The sequence below is a fragment of the Vicia villosa genome, unplaced genomic scaffold (genome assembly GCF_029867415.1).
Source record: "Vicia villosa cultivar HV-30 ecotype Madison, WI unplaced genomic scaffold, Vvil1.0 ctg.002084F_1_1, whole genome shotgun sequence".
NCBI lineage: Eukaryota > Viridiplantae > Streptophyta > Magnoliopsida > Fabales > Fabaceae > Vicia > Vicia villosa.
The window spans coordinates 294,030-319,841 of record NW_026705833.1 but is presented as its reverse complement, the minus strand read 5'-3'; the positions used below and the strand labels follow the sequence as shown (position 1 = coordinate 319,841).

General features: G+C 34.0%; 2 protein-coding genes across 2 annotated transcripts; one reads left to right on the top strand and one right to left on the bottom strand.

The window, feature by feature from the left end:
- Positions 1-861: 861 nt before the first annotated feature.
- On the bottom strand, positions 862-6,696 carry LOC131637774 (isocitrate dehydrogenase [NADP], chloroplastic-like). Its single transcript, XM_058908342.1, has 15 exons — positions 6,504-6,696; positions 6,287-6,330; positions 5,933-6,042; positions 4,269-4,306; positions 4,067-4,144; positions 3,924-3,977; positions 3,742-3,843; positions 3,487-3,578; positions 3,282-3,385; positions 3,029-3,097; positions 2,834-2,949; positions 2,683-2,717; positions 2,411-2,553; positions 1,466-1,588; positions 862-1,375 (listed from the first exon to the last, which is right to left on the bottom strand). Exons 1-15 carry the CDS (start codon positions 6,550-6,552, stop codon positions 1,282-1,284), a joined length of 1,251 nt encoding a protein of 416 aa, XP_058764325.1. The 5' UTR covers positions 6,553-6,696; the 3' UTR covers positions 862-1,281.
- Positions 6,697-22,164: 15,468 nt separating this feature from the next.
- Positions 22,165-24,153, top strand: LOC131637777 (uncharacterized). Its single transcript, XM_058908346.1, has 4 exons — positions 22,165-22,685; positions 22,836-23,115; positions 23,482-23,837; positions 23,955-24,153. The coding sequence occupies exons 1-4, from the start codon at positions 22,165-22,167 to the stop codon at positions 24,151-24,153; spliced, it is 1,356 nt and encodes a 451-aa protein (XP_058764329.1).
- Positions 24,154-25,812: the final 1,659 nt, after the last annotated feature.

Genomic DNA, 25,812 nt, shown 5'->3' with positions numbered 1-25,812 from the left:
GGTATTGTGGCATACTTGGAATCAATCAAGCAAAGAGGAAAAACGTCCTCCTCCACGATTGAAGGAATAATCCATTCTTTCTGCTCGCATGTCTTTGAGCGTGCTCGCATGTCTTTGAGCGAAAGAATGAGACATCGCTTATTTTGGCCTCTGATTCAAGTCTAAGGGGGGTCTCACATATATATATATATATATACCCTATTTACCGAAGGAGAAAGGGATCACAAAATTTCCTCTAAACACATACCGGAGCTCTCCATTATTATTCTTACATGGACTAGCTCTCTGGACACCATAAACCTTAAATCTTAGTTAGCTTTATACAATCAGGGTTTGTCTCTCATTATGCTTTTTAGCAAGTATATGGTATTTTGGACCGTCTCACAAAATTGTTTTTAGCGTATGGAAGTTGAGCCTAAGTCATCCCTACAAAACCGACTTATAAGATAAAGATTGTCATCGCTTATAAACACATGTTCAGATCATATATTATTGAATCTGAGACTCTTAACATACTCCATCACATTCAAGACTAGACATTTGAAGCAGTCTTCCTATAGATAGCCCACCAAATCTTAGACCTTACCATATTAAAATTAAAGTTTGATCTAATTCATCCTTACAACTGATTTGTAAGATGAAAATTGCTCTCATTTATAAACACATATCTTTACACAATGTGGGCCTAAATAAACCCCTTCAAACTGAATACAAAGGTGTTGGAGACAACAATGAAAGTAAGTTAAATGCCACAATTTAATCAACTAGAGGCTGACCGCTATGCAAAATTCCAACAAATATCTACTACTGCAACATAGCAATATATCACTAACTTCCATATTCTAAAGAAAATAACAAAAATTCATATAAAGCATCTTTAACATTTTCACAAAAAATATTTAAATATCTATAACAAAAGAACATAAGATAGAGAATATATAGCTCCTCAATTTGGGGATGTTATTACATTGAATCCCTGTTTAGGGCGTGGAAAATCCAAAATCAGTTCAAGTTCTACCATGCTAATAAACTCTCTGTGAATATACCAAGCTTTTCTATCTGTAGTATGGAAAATCCAGTTCTAGGAAGTCCTTATTTTAAGTTAAATGGGGAGAGTGTAGTCCCTTCTGGCTTGATTCTGCCTGTTATTTCTGTCCCCTATATGCATTATCCTTAGTATTCTCTCCACCCAACTTCTACCATTTTTTTTTATTCAAACAAACATTCCAAATTCAAAATTCAGCATAAGAAGTGCTTAAACCCAAGAGAAACTAGTTAACTCTACAGCTTTGATTTTGTAGTTAATCTTGTCCTCAGATCCTCCGCTACAGCATCGATGAACTCTTCAGTATTCAAATAATGCGACCTAGAAACCCTACAACAAAATCAAGAGCAAGTAGTTTTGATTTGTTATTAAAAAGAATAGTTAGCGTTCTGGAAGAACTATCGGAAGGCCAGAAATTACTTGGGTCCGTGAATAAGAAGCGCAAGATCCTTTGTCATTTTTCCTAATTCAACTGTTCCAATGCAAGCTGCTTCCAGTTTCTCTGTATAGTCTAGCAATCTATCATTTCCATCCAACTTTGCCCTGCAAAAATTAGGTTGTTTTAAAAAGGTCTTAAAAAAATATAAAACTCCCACTAGCTATGGTCGGCTACATGAATCAAACGACACCATAATACTTTATCATAATATATAACATTTTTTTCTATACCATAAAGTTCTAGGTATTTCTTAATAGTTTCTCCTATAACTTTCCTTGGTCTTCCTCTACTTCTAGCAATATCAAACAGTCCTCCGTCTAATATATTGTCCTTGGTCTTCCTCTACTTCTAGCAATATCAGACAGTCCTCCATCTGATATATTGTCCTTACTATATAATCTAGAGGTCTTCTTCATACATGTTCAATCCACCTAAGTCGAGATTCAACCATCCTTTCTATAGCTGGTGCTGTCCTGACTTCTAAAGCTATCATTCTTTATTCTATCTCGTCTAATATTAACACACATCCATCGTACCATTCTCATTTCTGTTACACCGAGCTTACTCTCATGTTGCCATTTCACTGCTCAACACTTTGTGTCATATAACATTGCTGGTCTTACAGCTATACAATAAAATTTTCCCTTTATCATGAAGCAACTTCCTTCATATTATGAAAAGTGAACAACAATACATCATCTTTATTGTAAGGTTTTTTGCTTTCCATAAAATATTTATCTAATATGGTAATTATCAAACATATTTTTGACATTTTTGGGAAAAAAGAAACACTTAGAATAAACACAAATAAACAGCTCTTTATCCTGCTCAGCCTGCCATCTGTAATATTAACTAAAACTACAACGGAAAAGATCAAATTCTATGAAGAAGAAACAATTGTATGAGTTTCAATTTTCAATTCTTACCTATGTGCAAGACCTTGTGACCAGGCAAAAATTGAAGCAATACTGTTTGTACTGGTTTCACCACCCTTCTGATGAACCCGAAAATGGCGGGTAACAGTACCATGGGCTGCCTCTGCTTCAATGGTTTTCCCATCCGGGCAAACCTGTCAGGAATTTCAGCTTCATTAACATCCATGCCAGAGATATAACCGAATAAAGAACAGACAGAAACTAAATAAAGGATATATATGAGGGGAAAAGTGAAATGACGTAAAGGGGTAGGAAAGCAATACCAATATTGAAGTCATCAAGCCAAGAGAACCAAATCCTGTTCAGTAAAAACTACTTTTCAGATCATATCAAAGAATGAAACATGCTAAAAGGAACAAAACTTTCAAGAAACTAAAAGTGAAGTGAATGAGGCAAGAGCATATTGATTTCCACCTTGAGCTATGAAATCACTCTGCACATCCCCATCATAATTCTTGCAGGCCCATACATAGCCTCCGTCACTTTTAACAGCATACGCAACCATGTCATCTATAAGACGGTGTTCATACCTAACAATCAAGAATGTGAATTACCAATTTACTAACAAAAGAAAAGATTTTGACAAGAATGATAAGCAACTCATCTAACCATATTCCTGCAGCTTTAAACTTATTACTCCATCGGGTGTCATAAACTTCTTGGAAAATATCCTTGAATCTTCATAAAAGCAAAGAGTTAGAAATGTACTTGGCAGTCTAACAACTACAACTATATTATTATTTTGAACTTTATGTCTTTTATTTTGATTTTATACCGAAAAATTACACATGAATGAAAGGCAAGTGGATTGGTTTTTGCAGTCCCGAAATATAGAGAATGGACAGAAAATTCACGAGCATACCTTCCATCATAGTTCTTTAGAATGGTATTTTTAGTGCTAAGGTAGAGAGGCCATTTTTTCTCGTGAGCTATGTTCATCGAAGCCTCGGCAAAAGCCCGAATGGACTGTTTCATGATGAAATACCACATAAATTATCATTGCCCGGGTAGTTAAAATAATTTTCCGAGAAAAAAATAGTGATATAAACCATTCCTCAGATGCAAACCTCGTCGGTATTATACATGGACAAAGCTACACCTCCAGCACCAGTGAATTTATACACCTCTAGCTCTTTAGTCTCTTCATGTCCATCAGGTACTGTAAAGCCCAACTAAATTTCGTAAGATACTTCAAATTAATAGACTTCAAACTTTTTGGTCTTTTAAGAATTGACATTGGTTAAGCAAAGTTGCAATTTTGTGAAGATTGTATATGCCAACTATTTGAGCCATGAGAAACTGTTGAGTGGATATTGACTTACTAAACATCAATTTTAGCTTTCCTGGGCCTTTTATAACTGCATCAGTTGCCCGATATTGGTCTCCGAAAGCATGTCTTCCAATGCATATTGGCTTTGTCCAGCCTAAACAATAGTCAATAATTAACACTTGCTATCATAAAAGAAAAATTCAGACATCAAATAAGTTATAATTTTTAAGGAACCTGAAACAAGTCGAGGAATATTTTTACAGATGATTGGCTCTCTAAAAACTGTGCCTGTAAGGATATAGAGTAATAGTTTCCTTGTATGTTAGTTAAAAACTCAGAAAACAACAGGGTTGCAGAAACTCAGAAAGTTTAATTACCATTTAAAATGTTCCGGATTGTCCCATTTGGGCTCCTCCACATTTGTTTTAAGCCAAATTCCTTGACACGGCCTTCATCTATGAAAAAGAAAACCCTTGGATGTGAATTTCAATTAACACATAGGGGTACGCCGTTCACAACCTTAAGTTAAGATGACATGGAAAGTCATGCATCATTCAAAATAAGAACAATGATGAATACCTGGAGTAATAGTAGCACATTTGATAGCCACATTATACCTGCAATGAAAGGAAAATAAACCCGATGGTGATATTAGGAGGCCCCGTCCCGTGTAACATAATATTGCTTAACAATTAATACAGAAATGAAAACATTGAAAGGTTCTTCACTCCACATAACTTTTTTTTAAAAGCAAAGAATGGTAGGCAGAGACATCACTGTGATAACTGAGATCTAAACTAGGCCGGCACGTTATCTAGGACCAATCATTTGGGGCATACCAAAGATTTTATTAAAAAACTAAAAGGAGAAAACGAAACATAAGAGGGGACATGGACCAAAACCCTTTCAGCTCTAAATAACATGAAAAATAATAACATTTAGAACAAAACTTACTCCACCTTATTTAAGTACTTAATATTTCAACCAAAAACAAATATATCACACTCTTGTTTCACATTTTTTATTTCTTTCTAATATTGATCTTCTAACAGTATTTGATAGGACACTGGCTTTGGGCCTAAGCCCAACAACCAAGCTGAATAGAAAAGTTAGAGAAAAAGCTGTTGATGTGGCAGTTGGTTAGGATGTGCGCGGGTATATAGGGAGAAGGAGGCGAGAGTGAGACGGTCATTCAGAAATATTGTTAGAGTTGGTTAGAAGAGATTTCTCTCTTGTAAGAAGCATCGTGCTCTGGCAGGAGTGTCACATTCTGGTTTATCTTTTTTTTCATCACTGTAAGTTAGCTTTGCTTCATTTTCATACTCAATACAAATAGATTTTCCATTATGAATTCACAAGTCCCATCAGTATTTTACACCATTGTATGTACAGTATTGAGCATATCTAGTATTTAGTCTTCATCCGCATTTAAATCATATTTTCTTATGATTATCAGATGCAATTTGGCCGCACCGCCACTCTATTGGGAAGGAACATTGCACCTACTTATACTAACACACATCTGGCAGAAAACCCCGTGGCTACAATTACCAGAATTTGATAATGGGTGCCTTTGTAACGATTTAAGATGGGGAGACGGAAACACGTTCCAAAAGGAGAATCGATTTCATGCTTTGAGTAAGATGAATGGTTCATTTACTATTGAAGTAAGGCTTTGGGGGCATTACAATTCTAGTTAGTTCTCCTCTTCTAAGATAAAGATGCACAGTATAATGAAAAACAGCATTCCAAATATTAAGGTGGCATCTGTTTCATGTTAATATAAATATGTTTTTGGAAATGTCATGGGAATGTTATTCCGCCATGGAAATATACATTTTGCAATACGCATGTTCCCAGTTCCCAGGAGTACATTTATATAACATGAAACAAATACCCCAAAAACAATACATGTATATTTGTATCAGAATTTCATGGCAATTTCGAATAAGAAAATGCATCTCTAAGGTATCGAGATAAATATGAAATCTTAACTGAAATCCAAACATGTCAAGGCTAAGCCTGACTATGCAGTGAACTGAATCCTCCAAGCCATTTTTGGATTAAGAAATTAACAAGATAGAAGTCGATTTCCTCTTAACATTTAACAGCATTACAACTCTTGATCAAAAGAATCATCATAAAGCAAGAATAGCGTAATAGTGATAGAAACAACAAAATCATATGCAATCTAAGGGCAAAGACAAGCAAATAAGCCTCGTAGGAAATATTAGATCACATACTTTAGTGTAGCTTCGGCACTTTCAATGGTAACTCTATCATTAGTGGCATCTCGATGAGGAAGCCCAAGATCAAAATACTTAATATCCAGCTCCAAAAAAGGCAAAATAAGCTACAAAATGAAGAATAAGGAATTTAGATATATTTAGATGGGGATTAAAAGTTCGTATGTCGATAGGTAGTTTAGTTACTAGTTTGTTAACACCAATAAATGACTTAATGGAATCATTTTTACTCATTCAATCACATAGCAATTTCACTCTTGTCTCCCAATCCTCTCTTCTATACCATGTCTACTAACAATAATCATCCATGATTCTATTCAAATAATCACAAAAATAACATAAAATAACTACCTTATCTTTTATCATTTTCCAAATTACTCTTGTCATTTCATCTCCTGTAAGTGGAAAACAATGAAAAATTGGTTATTCACAGAAAGATAATTGAAATTTTGACCCATTTGAATCCAGTTCCTGATAATTCATAAAGCATAAAACTTTCTCATCTCTTTATGATGAATGATCAGAAAAATAAACAATTTTATAGTGTTAGTAATAATCAGAAACATACCGTCCATTTCAACGATGGGATTTTCAACCCTTATTTTCTGAAATCCCATTTCTGGTGTATGAAACTGAAAATTGAGAGAAGAACAAACAATTTCAATCAACACAAACACAGAGAGAAGTTGGATCGTCGTTTCCTATGAAGCTAGAATGCTCCAAAATTTTACATGAAATGAAATATAAGAGAAAAAATTGATGTATCTGATTTTTATTTATTTATGAATAATATAAAAATAAGTTTAAAATATGTATGCTAAAAAAATAAGTTAGCAACACTTTATTTATAAGATCCGTAAATACAAAAACAGTTATTGTAATAAATATGTTAAGATGGTATATTAATAATATAATAAGAAAGAAAATAATTTTTTTTATTTTTAAATTTACTAAAAAGAACGACGTATAAAAAATATATATTATTTAAAACCGACGAGTATCATTTTAATATATAAAAAATAAAGTATCTATTATTAATTAATTAATATAATAAAGTAATATACTCAAAAATACTTTTATATCTTTTGAAAAATTCGTTCGAGCAAGATTATCAAGGATAGTATAGTCATTTAGTAAATATAATCATTATTTAAAACACCACAATTATTACATCCAATCTTAATTGACTCTTTGCATTATTTCCATAAATTTACACTTGTAGAGCAAACAATAATGCACTGAAAAAATCTTTATGTATTCCCAAACTGGGGTGGCAAAATGGGTCACGGCACGCCGAGCCGGCCCGCGCACCCGCCAAAAAATAGCGGATTGGATTAGGATTTTAGGTCCGCCACTCGTCAAAGCTCGCCCCGCCAAAACCCGCCGTCCGTTATATCCGCCCTGCCAAAGCCTGCTGTCCGCTAAAGTTCGTCTCTCCTCCAAAACTCATTCTTTTTTAGTTAATTCTAGTAATTGTATTCTGGATGGTTTATTTTATACATTTATTTATAAATATTTATAATATTTTTTTAGGTAAATTTGTTAAAAAGTTGCTTTTATAAAAAATTGTTTTAAAAATTAAGTGAGAAATTTAATAAAAAGGTAAAAATAAAAAGCCTATTAATCTATTAAAAAAATATAAATAAAAATATGCGCGTAAGTCCGCCGCCCGCCAACCCGCCATCTTGGCGGACGGACATGACTTTTATGTCCATTTTACTTGGCGGACATGTCCGCCCCGCTCGTTTTTTGGCGGGCATAAGGCCGGGATGGCGGCGGACAGGTCGCGGGCGGGCAACACATTTTGCCACCCCTATTCCCAAGCATCTGCAATAATATAACTATAGTGGGAGATGAATAGATTAGAACCACTATATTAAGCAATGCAATGGCAATTTAAAAATTCAAATCGATAAAATTAATTCAACTGGTCTTTTTCTTTAACCTCTGCAACTCTGCAACTCTGATAATTCTACTCCTTTGTTTTCTTCCTTTTCACGTCACTTGGATTTTTCTTTCTATTTTATTGTTTTTTAATGATTATTATCGTTTATTACTACAAATAAGTGATTCTTGGTATTTTATTTTTCAGACCGAATTCTTTATTTTTGGATTTTTCAGATTTTAATTTTTGAGATGTGTAGCATTTATTCTACATTGAAAAGAGTATAATGATAATATGCTTGAGAAACAGGTGAGAAGTTTTTTTCTTTCTCTGATTTGATTTTTGTTTAAATGCTCATTGATTTAAGTACTGATTGTGTTTTAATTTATGGGTTATAGGTGGAACGATGGAATCGAATATAGTTATATAGGTTGATTTTGATTCATTTGGATTGGATAATACCGAAAAATGATGATTTTTTATGATTATCTCGCATAGGAAATTAAAACTTTGTTGTTTCACAAAAGTGTTACAGTATGTTTGAGATGGTAAAATAAAGAGCTTTCATTTCTCACCTATTATTCATCTACTTAGTAGTCATCTTTACGATGGAAAAGTTTTTTTTAGAGAAAACCGATTGCAAAACATCGGGGAAGGAATGATCTCTATGGAATTTGAAATCACAATATTATTTGATTTTGAACCATAGTATTATTTATTCTTACTATTTTTGAAATATTTTTTAATTAAAAATAAAAAATTAAATTAAATACATTCTCACATTCGTTATGACAATTAAATATTATAAGAGAATAAAATACTTAATTTACCACGTGTAAAATCATATTGTATTGATTAATAAAGGTGCATTTTTTGGTACCATTTAGTTTTAGTTGGGTACTCAATATATTCATTTGATTGGGGTACCGGTACCCAACCAAATTCAAGAATACAAGAGTATTCATCATTATTAAAATCAAAATACTATCTTTACTAATTTATTATTGTCTTTTTATATTCCAAAACTTGAGTTTCTATTTAAAATATAATGCATAAATATTTCTAATATTTATGATTTTTTAAATATATTTCCTTCATTTCAAGTATAATACATTAATATTTCTAATATAATATACTCCCTCCGTTCCTTTTTAAGTGTCGTTTTAACAAAAAGCTCCTCAACCAAGATAGTGAATTATTAGAGTTACTTTTTCTATTATACTCTTATTTATTTTTCTCTTTCTATATAAATTCAATTATACACTCTCTTTTTCCAATAACAAATTTAAAAATTTGAGGTGGAGTTATTGAGAAAATAAGAGTATAAATGACAAATTATAACATTAAATTATAAAACGACACTTAAATATAAACAAAAAAATTCTTCTAAAACGACACTTAAAAAGGAACGGAGGGAGTATTATTTATTTACTATGAAGATCTCAACGGATATAATTGATATAGGTACTTACCCAAAAAAAAATAGACATACTAGAAATGGTATTTATTTGCTTACTATAATTTTTATACCAGTTCAATATCTACATTTTTTTAATACATTAATACAAAATCACAGGTAAATTTTATATTAAAAACAAATATTCTCATTATTTTTATATATTAATTGTGATAGTAAATAATTTTAAAGGATAATGTACTCTCACATTAATATATAAATTTTTGTTTTGTTTTAGTGAATGAGATAATATAATTTTATCCATAAAAGAACAATTCTTACATATTATTATTATTATTATTATTATTATTATTATTAATAAAATTATTTAAAAAATCAAACTTAAAGGGAAGAGATTTAAAAAATAAAGAGGAGATAAAATTTGTTTTTTCACCATATATTTGGTTTAATAGTCATTGTTAAATCTATGTATATCCTGACAACTACTATAAATTAAATTAATATTTGTATGACAATCGATATTAAATATTTTTCCTGTTTATTCATATAAATTAATATACATTTTTTAACCATAATTATATAATATTTATTTAATATTTATATCGACTTTATATCTAAAAAACATATTGAAATTATTCTTGTTGGTTTAATTTTTAGACATGTGTTTTGTTGGTTTGTTACAATACTTCCCACGTTGTGGTTCTAGAATATTTTTATTAAAAATAAAATTATATTTATTTGTTTAAGTTAGTAGAGTATTTTAATGAAAAATAATAACAATTCAACTTTATACAATGTGTGATAATGGACTCATTTGTTTTGTTTTTTTTTTAAAATGATTTTCGTAGTGTTGTATAATTTTGTGAAAAAAACTTTTACAATTTTTTTTTTTTATAAAAATTTCAAATGAAAATTTCATTTGAATAGTTATTGTTAAAATGTGATTTTAGGCATTTCATCTATTTATAGAAAACAATTGTATATCAAAATTTCAAAATATCGCTTAATTTTGAATCTATTTCAAATAGAATTTCATAAAAATCATTTTTGAAATACAACTTTTTAAAAAATTTGCGATTTTGACTAAGTTTTGGTCTTCAATATGTATGTTTATGTTATGAGATGTCAAAATTAGTGTTTCATTTTAGAAAAAAACAAATATAAAAAAACTTGTAATATTTTAAAAAACAATTTTGGAAAATCTATTTTCAAAAATACAAAGAAAAATCTATTTTTTTTAAAGTTGAAACAAACAGGCATTATGCCTCTTTGCCCTAATGTTTTACTAAGGCCACGATAAACTGACATTTTTATTAGAAATTTTTGTTGGATTTGAGATATTATACATAAGAGAGATGGGAGGGAGATGAATTGTGTAGTTTGGAAAAAACATAGTTTTGAAAAAATTTCGTAGTTAAATTTAGAGTTTGAAAAATATTTTTTTAAAACTAAGTTGTTTGAAAAATATTTTTATCTAAGCAGCAGAAAATAAATATTAAAACAAAGTGCGGAAATAAAAGAGTTTAAGGGAAGAAGAACAACACCGAGAATTATAGAGGTTCGGTCAGGTCTAAAGGACTTGTTCCTTTCCCCAATAATTAATCTTGAGAGTTTCCATTAAGTACTTGAGAGTTTTTAGTAAGTTAAGCTCACGAACCTCTTTATACAAGGAAATAATGGTTGTCGTACAATCATGATAATACAAGACGGATGATATGATCATTTGCGTATTCTCCATTGAAATGTTGATACTGAAGTGGCAAAGCTTCCTTTCCAATGGTAGATTGAAGCAGCGCGACTTCTCTCCACAAAATATTTGAGCTCAATTTAGTTTAACAAGATAACCAATAATCTCTTGTGATTTTAATGCACTGATCATCAAACCTATAGTTTCATACGGGCTAACCATGAACGTAATGGTAAGATCATTAATATTGAAGAACTCCATCCTTCGAATGAACAAGACTTTATAATAGCTTCTTCAATTGAAGAGCAGTTGTCGCTATCATTAACTGCATCACAATTTGATTTTTTTTCTACGTTTGGTTCCCACATTTTTTTTGTCCTTTGATGTCAGTGGATTACATTTTTAAGCTGGGATCCTTCTATTTTTATGTTCATAATGTTTTTTTTTTTTTGTAAAAGTATGAAGAATGACACCTTTATTTGCTCCCGTGACTCTTTTTGGTAAAAAAATGGCAATATGGTCTTCTTTACTATAGTAGTTACAAATGGCAATATGGGCATTGCATATATTGCTAAAGTTTTTACTATTGTTCTTAGGTTCATATCCTAATCCTGCTTTATTGTAGGAGGCTCTTTGATTTCCTAAAAGTACTTCTAGATTATCTCTTCCATTTGTGAATTTAACAAGAGTTTTTTTTTAATGTTGCAAACTTCATCTTTCAATATATTGCAATCATTACACGTGTCTGTTTTTGAAGTGGAAGAATCTTGTCTAACCTTTTCTCTCTTTTCTCTAAGATTTATTAGTTTTTTCTAGAGCTTTACTTTAGTTTCAAGAACTGAAATTCTACCATTTGATGTTGAAATGATTTTCTCAAGTTTGGTTGTTTCTTTAGATAACCACTTACATATTTTAAATAAATCATTATAAAAAAATTTAGAGGTTACCTCCTCTTCCCGATGTTTTGCCATTAAACAAATGTTGGAATTTTCCTCTTCAATATCTGAGGACTCCATATCATTGTCTTCCCATGTGACATATGTTTTCTTCTTCTTCTAATTTGTTTTGGGTTTCTGATGTGCCCTTTTGAGTAGATAGTAGTTTAGCTTGATATGTCGTTTCTTTCAGTAGTTATGACATGATGGGATGAATGAAATTTCTCCACTTTGCTTCTGGAGTCTTGAAGTTTGTTTTTCGTGTCATAGGAACTCCTTGAATTTTTGAATATAAACTTCACGAATTTGTTAATCTCACTTTGACAATCTTCATCTTCTGATTCCATATCTTTGATGTTGGTTGTTGCACCCTAAAATTTGCCCTCTTTCGCCGTGCTATAAGTTATCAAAGACGTTTATTTCGTCATCCAAAAATTGAATAAAAATAATAAAGAGTTTTCATGGGTCTATGAAGATAAGGTGTGGAAAATGGTTTAAACAGTATAAATACGAGAAAATTCATAGGTCCAATTTGGAAAGTGATATGAGCTGAGTTCCCGTGATACTCCGACTGTTTCGACGATATCTACAACTTTTGTGTTCGGCTCAGAAGCCAATTCTTTGAGGAAGGTCGTCAAATTTGCAAGTTACTTAAGATTTCGCAGTGAAAAACAGTGCTGAATGTAGGGTTTCGGACCTCGGAAAATTCATATCTCCCAATCCGCTTGTCGGATTCGCTTGAAAATTTAACTGGAGCTCCATAACATCATTACCAAGATTTCATATGTTCGTACCGAAGGCCAGTTATGCATGGAAAACTCCCAGCATTTTAAAGATCATCGCGTTGTTTCGGTAAAAAGTGTGTTTTCGAGTATGTCGCGCCGAGTTCGAAAATTCATAAATCCTTCGATTTTTATCGTATGAAGTCCATTCCGGCGGCATTTTCTTGGAAATTTCGTTAGCTTCGATTCTTCGTCACACATGCTTGTTCAGATTTTTAGCCAAAGTTGGAGTTTTATCGAGTTCTTTGAGCGGTACTCACAAAATTCTGCACAGTCGCGCCAGATGAATCGACGTTTCTCGTCATTCAAACGCGCGTATTTTCTTCATCGCTTATCGGATTGAGACGATTCTCGCGGCGACAAGTCACAAATTTGGTCATCTTCGCAGTGACATTGGTTTCGTTCCGAAATTCAGAACCGAACCGAGTTTCCTTAAAAACAAGCCAAAATAAGACGCACCGAGGGCAATTTGGACATTTCGCGTTGACATTATATAAACGTTTTGCTCTTCACAAATCAAAAGGGATTCATAATTTCAATTCCCCAAAAAATATCAAAAACACTTTCTCTCATTCTCTCAATTCTCTCAAAATCAAAACACACAAATTACTCAAAACCTTCATCAATCTTCATCAATTCAAGATCAAATCTCAAGAACAAATGAAGATCAAAGCAAGAGTGAAAAATCTTTTTTCTCATTGATAATCAAATTCGTATCTCCCTCTCTCCCTAGGATCTTGCGCGCCGCTCCTCCTTTCCACATCTCTTGGATTTCGCGTTCGTGTTCATGTCGTGTTCGCGTCGTGTTCGTGTTCATCCAATCTTGATCTCTTCGTTTGATCCGGTAAATTCACTTCAATCCTTGTTTGATGTTAGTATTTGTTGCTTGTTAATGTGAATTAATATGCTACTTGAATTTGACAATTGATAATTGATGATGTTTATGTTGAATTGTTGAATTGGTGATAATCTTGAATGTGATAATTGTTGATCTTCATGAGTTGTGTTGTTGATTGTGTTGATAACTTGTTCCAACTATTCATGAATCTAAAAGATGCACACTACATGTTTGATGGAATAGTTGTGAGACTTATTTTGAATATAATTGTTGAAATAATGGTTAGTGTTGGATTTGTGCTTAATTGTTGATACCTATCCATGAATTGTTGTTGATTTTGTAACCTTTTAGTGATGATTCAAGTGTATAAATGATGTTGGAAGTTTAATCATAGTGTGTTGTTGTTGTTGACATGTTATTTTGAATAAGAGTAATGTGATTAAAATATGCAAATGCTGGAAATTCAACTCATGTCATGTTTATGTGAATATTTGACTAATTGATTTGGTTTTATTGTGAGTAACATTTAGTGTTTGATTGTTAGTAATTCAAGTTGTGGACTATGTTGAACAAGTGTGGTATTGGTTGATTCTCTTGGCCATAATTTGGTTTTGATGTTTGTTAAAAATGTGATAAAATTAGTGTGGTTGGGACTTGTTTCATGATTGTCTAATGTTTGTTTTGTGCTAATACTTGAGTTTATCATATGAAAATTTTTAATAAAAAGTGAGTTGATTTTGGTTGTATTTGGGTTGTTTCTACCACTTGAAACCATGTTTTCATGTCATATTTCTACTTGTGAACATGTGTTATCTTTGTGCTATTATGGTGAGACTTTCTCTTGAGTTTATATGTGTTTTAGGAGCATTTATGGGACTGTTTTAGCATCACAATTATGCAGAATTTTTACTTGTTCCCTTTTACACTACACTTCCATCTTCACAACTCATGAAATTTGCCATTTAATTGTTTTCTTTTGACATAGAACTTGTTGATTTTGGTTGTGGCTTGTACTACTAGTAGTTATTGGTGTTTCCTTGTACTACTAGTAGTTATTGAAGTGCTGCATTTTTCTGTTTTGTGTTTTCGTCGCGTTTTGCTCGGTTTTGCTATTTACGCGCGGTGTGTCGGCTTTACTTCAAAATGTCATAACTCTTGAACCGTGTTGAATTTTCGCGAATGTGAATAATATTTCTTGAGTAGAATAATGCTTCCGGAGCTGATGGTGAGGTTTATTTTTGGTTTCGGCCGACTTTTTTTACCGTTTTTGCTACTGTCCCGTTTCGGAAATCGTGCTTCCGAGCCGATTTTGTGAATTCCGACCGCATATTTGAGTTCTTGGGCACGTTTCTAGCTTACCATAAAATTTTAGCTTAATTCTGACGAGTTTAGTTTTCACTATTTTTATCCGGTTTCGCCGTTTCGGTATACCGTTGTACATATAAATACTTGATTTTGCTTCCGTAGTTTTTGTTGTACATATTTGATTTGCTTTTGAATACTATCCCATGTTTCTTCTTGTTCGCTTTTGTTATGTTTTCACTTTCTATTCTGTTATCCATTTGCGGTTTAGCTTATAATTCAATAACGCAATTCCGATTGCGGTGTTTCGTTATCTCTAACGTGTGTGCTAGTATGCAAGGCAACATGGAGGCTCTGGTCGATGCCCGCTCTCGTGTTCCGCTTTATTTGCGGGACACGACATTTATCCTCTTCCTGATTCGCGTTTCTACACGCATCCTTTATCATTATACTTGCTTGTCCGGATTTATGTTTCCCTTGCAGGTGTATGGTATTCGTTGTGCCCGATGCACACGTTGGCGCATGATTTACTTTCATCGCGCCGACTCTTGATTGCTTATGCGGATTTTAATCGGAGTGCTGACATGTTTGATGTTGCTTTTGTTAGCTCGCTCGCGGGATCCTAGTTTACTCGCTCTCTTCGCTTTAGCTTACGGATCATCATCCGTTTGGTATTGATTCCGTTTCATTTTATTTCTCTTGCACTTTATCGCTTTCTCGCATCATCCTTTAACATGAGAAGTATGACCTAGACATGCATCTGGTCAAGTCCTCGAAAGAGGCTCTGTTTTTGTTGGTGTGTTTATATTTGTGCTTTGCGGCAGGGAGTCACGGTGTAATAAGTCCTATATGGCACTCCGTTAAGTCCTCTTGGAAGGCATGCGGAAAGGGTTAGCAATCAACCCCCGCCTAGTCTCATCGAGTCCGTTCGGTATGCGCACGCTACGCGTTACTCGCTTCCAAACCAGCACAAGATCTTGTTATCGAGTATGTCAGGAAAAGGGTTCATGCAGCCGGACCCCCGCCTTTCCTATAGCTCGCGTCGCTCGACGTTGATGCTCGGTGTACGCACGCACCATTTTTCCTTTATGATCTGTGATGGCTTGGTTGCTGAGAGGGGTCCGCCCTCTTGTCTATGGCCCGATCATTTTCACGAGGTCTAATGCTTGGTTGACTTGGGTTGAGCTGCTCCCCTTGGCTATGGCGGGACCGCTTTTCTACCATTCGGTCAGTACCGTTGGTTTGTTTGCTTTACGAGCGGATGCTCGTTTGTGTGCTCATTGTGTGCTTTTGCCTTTTCCCCTATAGGTTGCTAGTTTAGTTTAGACTTGTACCCTTTGTATGATAACATTAGGTAGCAAGCTTTCCCCCTTAGCTTAGGTTTTCCTCATGCATCTTTTAAAACACAAACCACACTCTTTGATTTTCTTTTCTTAAGAGCTTGTTATTTCCGCTCCATTCCCAGCATAAGTCTCCAAAGGTCGAGCAGCGGAGTGTGAATGTTACTCGTTCACCTAAAAAACACAAAACAAACAGAAATTAGTTAGCCGAGCTACGGTACCTCTGATTCTGCAAGACGGATACGTAGGCAGCGGGGTAGGGCCCGTGCGAGCACAATCCTTTATTTTCCCTACATTCTGCATGCATTTTAGTCCAGATTAGCATAGATTTGTTATACACCCATAGTTTTAGACACATGCGTGGATACCATCGAGTACGATGGGCGCGAGGGGTGCTAGTACCTTCCCCTCGCGTAACCGACTCCCTTACCCTTTTTCTCTGGTCGTGAGACCGTTGTTTTGTTTTGTGGTTTTCTGGCATTCCCTTCCTTTTCAGGATAAATATGTTAGTGGCGACTCTGTTAATTTTCGCGGTAGCGGCATTGGTAGCTTTAAGCACAATAATTTTTCTATTATTTTTGTTATCTTCTTCATCATTAGCAAGTCTCTTCAGCTCCATCTCATGTTCCTGTAATGTGTCAAATAGAGTATGTGTGTCCATAGTCGCCAAATCCTTTGATTCAGAAATTGCAACGACTTTGGATTTCCAATTGTGATTTAAGCATCTAAATTTGTTTATGAATAATTCTTCATATGAGCATGTTTTCCTTAGAGTCCTCATATAACTTACGATATGAGTAAATCGTGTTTGCATTTGATTTATGTTCTCTTCAGGTTTCATTTTGAAAAGTTCATACTCATGGGTTAATGCATACAACATTTTCCTATTCACCTAAGTAGTACCTTCATGAATTATTTGGAGGATGTCCCGCATTCCTTTAGCAGTTTTACAGTGAGAAATTCGTAACTCGTAAGTATTCATCAAGACCAAGTGTGGTGGTGATGATGTTCTTGGCTTTTAAACCATTTTGCACATTCTCTTTTTCCTCTTTGGACCAATCCTTTTCAAATTTGTTTACCACAACACCATAAACTTCGTGTGTAGGAACAAATGGTCCATCTTCCATAATTGTCCAAATACTACGATCCATTCCTTTAATGAATAATTTATTTTCTCTTTCCAAAACCCATACCCTTCTCCATTAAAGGATGAAGGTTTGGTTAGTGAATAACTTAAAGTCATCCTTCCTCCTAAGACGATTGGTCCTTAAACATGAGTTAGGTTCTGATATCACTTGTTGAACACGTACCCTCAAGCACAAGAGGGGGTGAATTGTGGTTTTTTTAAAAGTGTGGATATTTTTCTCCTTCTCGATTAAGATCGTGTTAGTAATGTTGTTGAGTAGTATAGCGTATCGGAAGTAAAGTAAATAAAATATATTGCATACAATTAAAGATAATAAGGATAGAAATATTGCACCAGAGAGTTATTCAGGTTTGCCGAAATGTTGGCCTAGTCTTGTCCCCGATAGGTCTTCTTGAGATTTTTCACTATAGACTTGTGAGCTTTTATTAGTTATGCCCACAAACCTTAATATAATATAATATTTGAATAACCAAGATTTTTCTCAACTTATTCTAGTGAGACTGTTTAGCGATTTATGGTTGATCTCTTTAACCAAGAACAAAGTTTTTTTCTGACTAAGCATAATAAACCAATAACTGAGATTTATGGTTGATCTCATGAACCAAAACTCAAACTCTTAAAGGTATCGCATCCTTAACATTATAAACGACCAATATGACCACTTACAAAATAATCTACTCCTCACAAATTAAATTTCACGCCATAGCTCTAAGGCAATCAAGAGTGAAGAAAGAAAATCTCTAGAGAGAGAAAGAGAGAACTTATAGAGATAAACTTCAAACAAATATGAAAGCCTTAGAGAGTTGCGTGATTTCAAGAAAGGGAGACCTCCTTTTATATAGTAGTTGGAATCACCAAAAAAGGGAATGATCCATGGGCCAAATTTATTATTTAATCGATTATATTTATTGAATATGCACATCATGATTCTCAAAATGGAAGGTTATGGTATAGATCTGTTGCAAACCGTTTAGATGTTGTAGAAATGTATTGGGGCATAAGTTTGATCTTTTCTAACCGATTAGACTAATCGATTATATTAGATAAAATTTCGCCTCTAGTCATTTCTATAGCTCTTAAGTTATTTAGCACAACTTCCAAGACATTTTTAAATATTTTTCTTTTACGAAAAGTGTTTTTAGTGTGTGTGTGTGTGAGTGTATATGTGTGTGTGTGTGTGTGTGTGTGAGTGTGTGTTTTTCCATAGTACTTTTAAGCTACTACCCTATTTTTACAATACTCAGTTCATTCAAGCAAACCAATAGACAAGACCTGAAGAGCTTTCACACCTTTCCCCTTAAAGGCTTCAAGACTTCTTGCTAGAGAGTATCTATTTGTATATGTACTTTGATATGCAGTCATCTTCTGCAAGCACATATGGATCCTCATATGTTTTCGTCATAAAAACTTCAGATGTTGATCTTTATTAAAGGTCTATTCCTTGCAAAACAAGGTTCCACACTGTCATCATTAAAAGGGGGAGAATATGGAGCTATGTGTTTTAAGGTTTAATCAAAAAGTGATCAAAGTCAAGCAAGTCATGCCTACACCCATCATGGTTTTAATGATAACAACCAATGATAACGCATGAAGATACATTGATGGCAACTTAACAACAAATCATAAAGCAGGAAAATTCTAAAACTACTTCAAGAAATAAAAAAGGAACAAGATATCGTAGTTCAAGCTCTTTCTCCAAATAAAGCTGAAGAGCTAAGGTTTTATAATCTCGGTGATATCCTTTGATGATGACGTCCAACATGAATATATCCCAATCCCCATCTCCAATAATATTCAAGAAAAATGCTTATATGGTTGGTGTATTCAGCAAAGTATTTAAGTTTCATAGTGTGAAAAAGAGAAAGTGTGAAAGCTCGCCTTAGCATGTCTAAGTGATCAGTGTTTTGTAAAAATATAAGGGTATTTTTGTATAGTTATATGTATAAATCATACACTCACAAATAAATATTTTTGAAGCCTCTATTTCTTGAAGAAGATCATCTAATAATGGTTGGAGCCTAGTGTTATGAGTGAATTAGTAGTATTTTCATTTGTAAAATTAACTACCTTTTGAGCTAAAAGTGAACATATTTTGTGCTTTTTGAGGATTTTATAGTTAGAATTGAACTTTCGAGGTTCGATGCTAATTGTAGAACATCTTGCGTCACTTTGGGTGTTATTTGTGCAGATATTGAAGTAAAGAAGCAAAGACGAAGGAACACGCAGGCGTAGAAGCTATGAAGAAGAAGTAATTAGAAAGAAGTGAGATAAAGCAAGTGGCGAGCCGCGCCAATCATAGGAGAGACGCGCGAGAACCTCTGACTTGGGCTCGCGCCGCGCCAGCCTGTGTCGCGCCGCGGTGAGTGCGTTATAAAGAAAAAGGGCTATAAATAGAAGCCCTAATCCTCAGAAGAAAGAGATCCTTGGGTGAGCTAAATTCAGAGAGCAATTCTATTCCAGAGCAGAAGACAACTTCCGACGGAGTATTCAACATCAATTGAAGACATTCCCTTGATGAAGATGAATTCTTCCATGAAATCTTGTGTGTTCTTCATGGCTATGGAGAGCTAAACCCCATTGTGTTGAGTTTAAGGTAGTAGTTAATGTATGAAGATACAATTAATTTGATTAATTCCTGTGAACAATTGTTTAAGCTTTATTATCAATGAAAAACCTTGCCTTATTTTATATCATTGTTGAACTATCAATCGAGAGATAGGGTTTATACTTTCGCCCTAGGTTTTTACATTGACTTGTTGATTAATACTCAGAGATGAGGTTTTGAAGAAGTTTTCATAAATCATCGTTATTCATTCCCTTTATCTTTATAGTTATTCTGAGAGATCGAATATCTTACCGGTAGAGGTGGTTCTAGATTGATCATTAGACATAATATCAATTTTGAGGATGAATGAAGATAATAACATAGATAATATTCACATGTGAATTAATTGATTATTGTATATGAATAGGTTGATGAACCCTAAAACTCAACATATTCATTCACCATTGTTATTCAATCTTTAAGCTTTCATTCATTTAAATCTTATTCTGTTATATGCAATTTGAGAACAAACAATCAAAATCACTACTTTCCATAACTCATTATAAATTAACTATAGAACGACAGTAATATTACTCGGTGTTTGTGGATACGATATATTAGAAAATATTTACCCAAAATACTTTCAACAAATTGGCGTCGTTGCCAGGGACTGTGTCAATATTGCACGCATTGCAATAGTTTTTATTGTGAGTTATTTCCATTAATCTAGTTGTTTCACGCGTTTGTTAGTTTTGCAGATTTAGTGTATGCGCAGCAAAGTTTCCAGCGATCAACTTCTTTTTTATCCTGAGATCAAAAGGACCGCTAGGAGATTAAATAGCAAAACATGAAAAAGATCAAGCATAACAAAGGCAAGAGACCACGGAACTGCGACATCGTCACAATCCTTAGAAACAATTGATGAGTCGTCTGAAGGCCCTTATTTCCACGAACTGTTTGAAGAAGAGAAAGTAGCCAACATACAACCCACTGTTGTAAACATGGCCGCCACAGCTCCATGTGCAAATAGCCCGCGTCTCAATCCTCAATTCGCAAGAACTGCCGCCAACGGGCGGACATCTGAATTGAAGACCGGTATTCTACAGCTCATCTGTGCAAGTTCTTTCGCCGGATTGGACCATGAAGATCCATATACTCATTTGACTCGATTCTACAAGTTAGCAGGTACTACAGGTGTAGCCCAAGCAGGGGAAGAGACTTTATTCAAAAGGTTGTTCCCACATTCCTTACTATCAAAGGTTAAGGATTGGTATCTCGATCAACCTGAAACTGTTATGACTGATTGGAATACTCTGGAAGAAAAGTTTTTGGAGCGGTTTTACTCTAAAAACCGATTCTTTGATGCTAAAACAGCAATTGCGGTATTCTCTCAAGGTAGTAATGAATCATTGAATGAAGCTTGGGAAAGATTTAAAACCATGTTGAGAAAGTGTAAGGGGCATGGATTTACGGAAGTCGATCAAATTCACATGTTCCGCAACGGTCTCACACCTACTAATAAGACTCTACTGGATGCTACACCTGGTGGCTAATTAATGTCCAAGACAACTGCTGAAGCAATTGAGATAATTAAGAGAATGGCTTTCAATGACCGACAAAGTAATAATGATCGTACTGTCAGAGACAAGAAGTCAGGATTGTTGGAGCTAACAAATAGTGATGCTCTACTTGCTCAGAACAAATTGCTAACTTCACAAATGGAGCTTTTGACACAACAAATGTCCAAACTTCCACAACAAATCAAAGAGCTGAATGGAATTTCAAATTCTTATCAGGTTTCTAAGTGTGAATTATGCAAGGGAGATCATCAAACTAGATTTTGTCCACTAGTTTTGGCAGAAGAAGTGAACTATATGAATAACAACCAAGGAACAAGGCAAAATCACTATCCAAATCCCCCGCCGTATCAACAGAACTATCCTCCGAGGAATAACAACCAAGGGTATCAACAAAGACCCAACAATCAAGGGTACCAACAACAAACTTTTTAGCCTTACACTCAGCCGCCACAACAACAAGGAGGACAATCTAAGTTGGAAGAGACCATGAATCAGTTCATGCAAATGTCAATGACAAATCAGAAGAACCAAGAAGCTGCAATTAAAAATCTGGAAACTCAAGTAGGGCAACTGGCTAAACAAATTGCAGCTACTCAATCAAATACAACATTCTCCGCCAACACTCAAGAGAATCCTAAAGAGAATTGTAAAGCAGTGGTGACTGGAACTGGTTAGAAAGGCGGTGAGAAAGAAGTTGAAATTAATGATACTGAGAAAGAGGATAATAATCAGGCAGCGGAAGATGAGGAAAATGAAGTCATAGTGAGCGACATGAATAAAGAAGCTGAAAAAAATAAAGAGTCGCGGCGCGCCAATAACAAAACAGACAGCGATGCAATTCCCAGTCAACATCTCCCATATCCACATGCACCATCAAAGAAGGATCATGCTAGGAAGTATGCAAGGTTTATGGAAATCTTTAAGCAATTACAGATCAACATTCCATTCTCCGAAGCCATTAATCAAATGCCAAAGTATGCGAAGTTTATGAAGGATATCTTGACAAAGAAGAAGAGACCAAAAGAGGAAGAAGTAGTTGTACTTGATGCTCAGTGTAGTGCTATAGTCTCTCGTCTCCCCCAAAAAGCAAGAGATCCAGGGCGAGTCACGCTACCAGTCACAGTTGGTAACCAACACATTGGTAATAGATTAATAGATTTAGGGTCAAGCATCAATTTAATTCCTCTATCAATAGTGAAGAGATTGGGAAATATTGAGATGAAGTCCACCCGAATGACCTTGCAGCTGGCAGATAAATCCACCACCCTTCCTTATGGAGTCGCACAAGACATGTTAGTAAAGGTAGACAAATTCTTATTCCCGGTAGACTTTGTGGTGATTGACATGGAAGAAGACAAAGAATCACCTATCATTCTTGGAAGACCATTCATGAAAACAGCCCGAATGATTATAGATATTGATGATGGTATCATGAAACTAAGAGTCCAAGACGAAGAGGTATGCTTTAATCTTTTCGAGGCCATGAAACAACCTAAGGATAAACGCGACTGCTTCCGGCTAGATGTCACCGAAGAGACAACAATAGAGGTGGCTAGTGAGATACATCTGTCTAATCCGTTAGAAAGATCCCTTGTTGATTCGTTTAATGTGCTGACTCAAGAGGAAGAACGGGAAATCGAAGGATTCGTGAAGGAAATGGAAAAGGGAGGAAGCATGAATGACAAGGATGAGAAAGTAGAAATATTGGACCCACCAAAAGAGGTAAAGGAAACCAAGATGGAACTAAAGCTACTCCCAACTCATCTGAAATATGTTTTTTTAGATAAGGAGGGAAAGAAACCAGTAGTTATTAGTTCAAAGTTGAATCCACAGGAATAAGAAAAATTACTTCAAGTTCTACAAAAGAACAAAGCTGCAATTGGATGGGTCTTGGCCGATTTGAAAGGTATAAGTCCAGCATATTGTATGCACAAAATCATGTTGGAAGAAGAATTTAAACCGGTAGCTCAACCACAAAAAAGATTAAATCCAACTATGAAAGAAGTGGTCAAAAAAGAGGTAGTCAAACTCTTGGAAGTATGAATAATTTACCCAATTTCAGACAGCGCATGGGTGAGTCCAGTACAGGTTGCAAAGGTGTTGGAAAAGTGCGGAATCAAGCATAAAATTGCTTCACCTTACCACCCTCAGACTAACGGGCAGGCAGAAATCTCAAACAGAGCAATAAAAAATATACTAGAGAAGATTGTGTCGGTATATAGGAAATATTGGTCCGCTCAGATTGATGATTCTCTTTGGGCATACAGAACAACATACAAAGCACCCATTGGTGCATCACCTTTCCAAATGGTTTATGGTAAGGCATGTCATCTTCCTGTAGAAATAGAGCACAAAGCTTTGTGGGCTCTATGTTTCTTTAATAGAGATGACAGCCTAGCATTCAAGAAAAGGAAGGAACAAATCCACGAGCTAGAAGAGTTCAGGTACTTAGCATATGAGTCCAACAAAATGTACAAGGAAAATATGAAAATATACCATGACAAGAAACTCAAAAAGAAATAATTTAAGGTCGGAGATCTCGTGCTTCTGTTTAATTCCAGGCTAGGAATTTTCTCAGATAAACTAAAATCTAAATGGTCAGGACCATTCATGGTCAAGGAAGTAAAACCATATGGAGCCATTGTCATTGAAGATAGTAAAACCAAAGAGAGTTGGACGGTCAATGGAGAAAGATTGAAAGTTTATCTTGGAGGAGAATTTGATCAGGAAGTGTGCATTCTCGAACTTCTGAATATGTAAGGAAGCTGATCGTCAAGCTTAAACGACGTTAAACAAAGCGCTTGTTGGGAGGCAACCCAACGCAGTAAGTTTTTTTATGTATTCCTTTCTCATTTTAGTTTCATCTAACCAGTGTGCATGACTAAGTACAACTGTGGACCTCCTTTTTCGGGCCATACCTCTGAGCAGGAGAGATACGTGAACTGACTCTTTTTTTATCGCTCAATGCTTTCGCATTTTTTTGAAAATTCAGAGAGTCGCCACCGACCTTTTATTTTATCCAATTAAGGAAAGGTTTATAAAAGAAACAGAAAAAAAGACCTTTAAGAAATTCTGGGTAAGGGGGTAGGTTATACAAAGGGAAGGTGTTAGCACCCTTTGTATCCATGGTTATCCATGGGCTCTTAAGTTTGCTTAGCTCACTTGTTTTCGATCACTTTTCAATTGCTTTAAAATGCTCATCTGTGGTTTGAAATACCTTTGTAAATTGAATTTGTAATGATCCTTGTGCGGATGTATACAAAATGTTTGTTTATCTTTCAAAAGATGTTTTTTGAAAAGAACGTTAACTTCGTAATGATCTGTGTTTGGATGTATACAAAGTATTGTCTTTTTGGAAAGTTTGATTTTGAAAAACAACAGTGTATGAGAATTTTGTTTGTTTTGATTTGAGCAAGCAAACTAGGAGGTCTACCCTGATCTGTAAGGTCTTGATCCTATTTCCTTTAAAAATCTATCCTTTCACCGGATACAAACAAAAGGTTCGATTTTGTACTCAAAATAGTAGAATTTTGACTTTGATTTTGAAAAGAATGAGAAGGGATTACCTTAGGAGGTGCAAGTGTGATTGTGTTTGGATTCAGATATTTTATCTTTGAAGTTAGTGATCTAACGGTTCAATTTTATCTTTGACATACACGCAGTTTATATATGCTGGAATTTAAAATGCGGAAATGTAAAGTGCGGAAAGTAAATCTACGCTATTACATCGATTGTGCAGGAAATGTAAACTAGCCTATTTACATGAATTTGACATCCTATACATTTATCTAGGAATTTAAATTGCAAGAAAATAAAAGGCATGCTTTTGGATTTTTTATGATTGATTTTAATTATAATTAATGCTTGATTAATTAAATTAAAATGAAGAAAAAAGATGAAAATAGATTTAAACCTAGAAATTAAGTTTAAAATATGTACAAAATGTTTGTCAATTAATTTTAACACCAAACTAGTTTTTTTTGAATTTTGGAAATTTGATTTGAAATTGATTAAGCTAATTAAAACATAATTATATAAATAATTAAAACTTAAAGAGAAAATTATTCAAAATATGTACAAAAATAGTTTATAATATATAAACAATATTTAATATAAAGAACAATTTTTTTATGATTTTTTGATTGGTTAAGATAATTAAAAAGCAAATATATAAATATATACTAATTAATTATGCAAAATATTGAAATTATGAAGAAAAATAAAATATTTTTATATAAGAAAATAAAATATTATTTTAGAAGTCTAAAAATTTTTTTTTTGTATTTTTTGGAGTTTTAAAACTATTTTTAATTAATTTTGTAAAGAAATTAAAATAGAAAATATAAAGATAATGATTGAGTGTGGTTGGATTGAGAGTCCATGATAAGGACTGGCGTGTCAGGTGCGTTGGATGAAAAG

Bases quoted from the DNA above. Each gene is read 5' to 3' on its own strand.
- LOC131637777 (XM_058908346.1), top strand. From the start codon at position 22,165: ATGAATAAAGAAGCTGAAAAAAATAAAGAGTCGCGGCGCGCCAATAAC. The intron at 23,116-23,481 runs GTAAAGGAAACC...AGTCCAGTACAG, and splicing joins TATTGGACCCACCAAAAGAG to GTTGCAAAGGTGTTGGAAAA. The intron at 23,838-23,954 runs GTACTTAGCATA...GTTTAATTCCAG, and splicing joins CACGAGCTAGAAGAGTTCAG to GCTAGGAATTTTCTCAGATA.
- LOC131637774 (XM_058908342.1), bottom strand. From the start codon at position 6,552: ATGGGATTTCAGAAAATAAGGGTTGAAAATCCCATCGTTGAAATGGAC. The intron at 3,978-4,066 runs GTAATTAAACTT...ATATCCTTACAG, and splicing joins AATCCGGAACATTTTAAATG to GCACAGTTTTTAGAGAGCCA. The intron at 1,589-2,410 runs GTAAGAATTGAA...TAATTTTTGCAG, and splicing joins TCACAAGGTCTTGCACATAG to GGCAAAGTTGGATGGAAATG.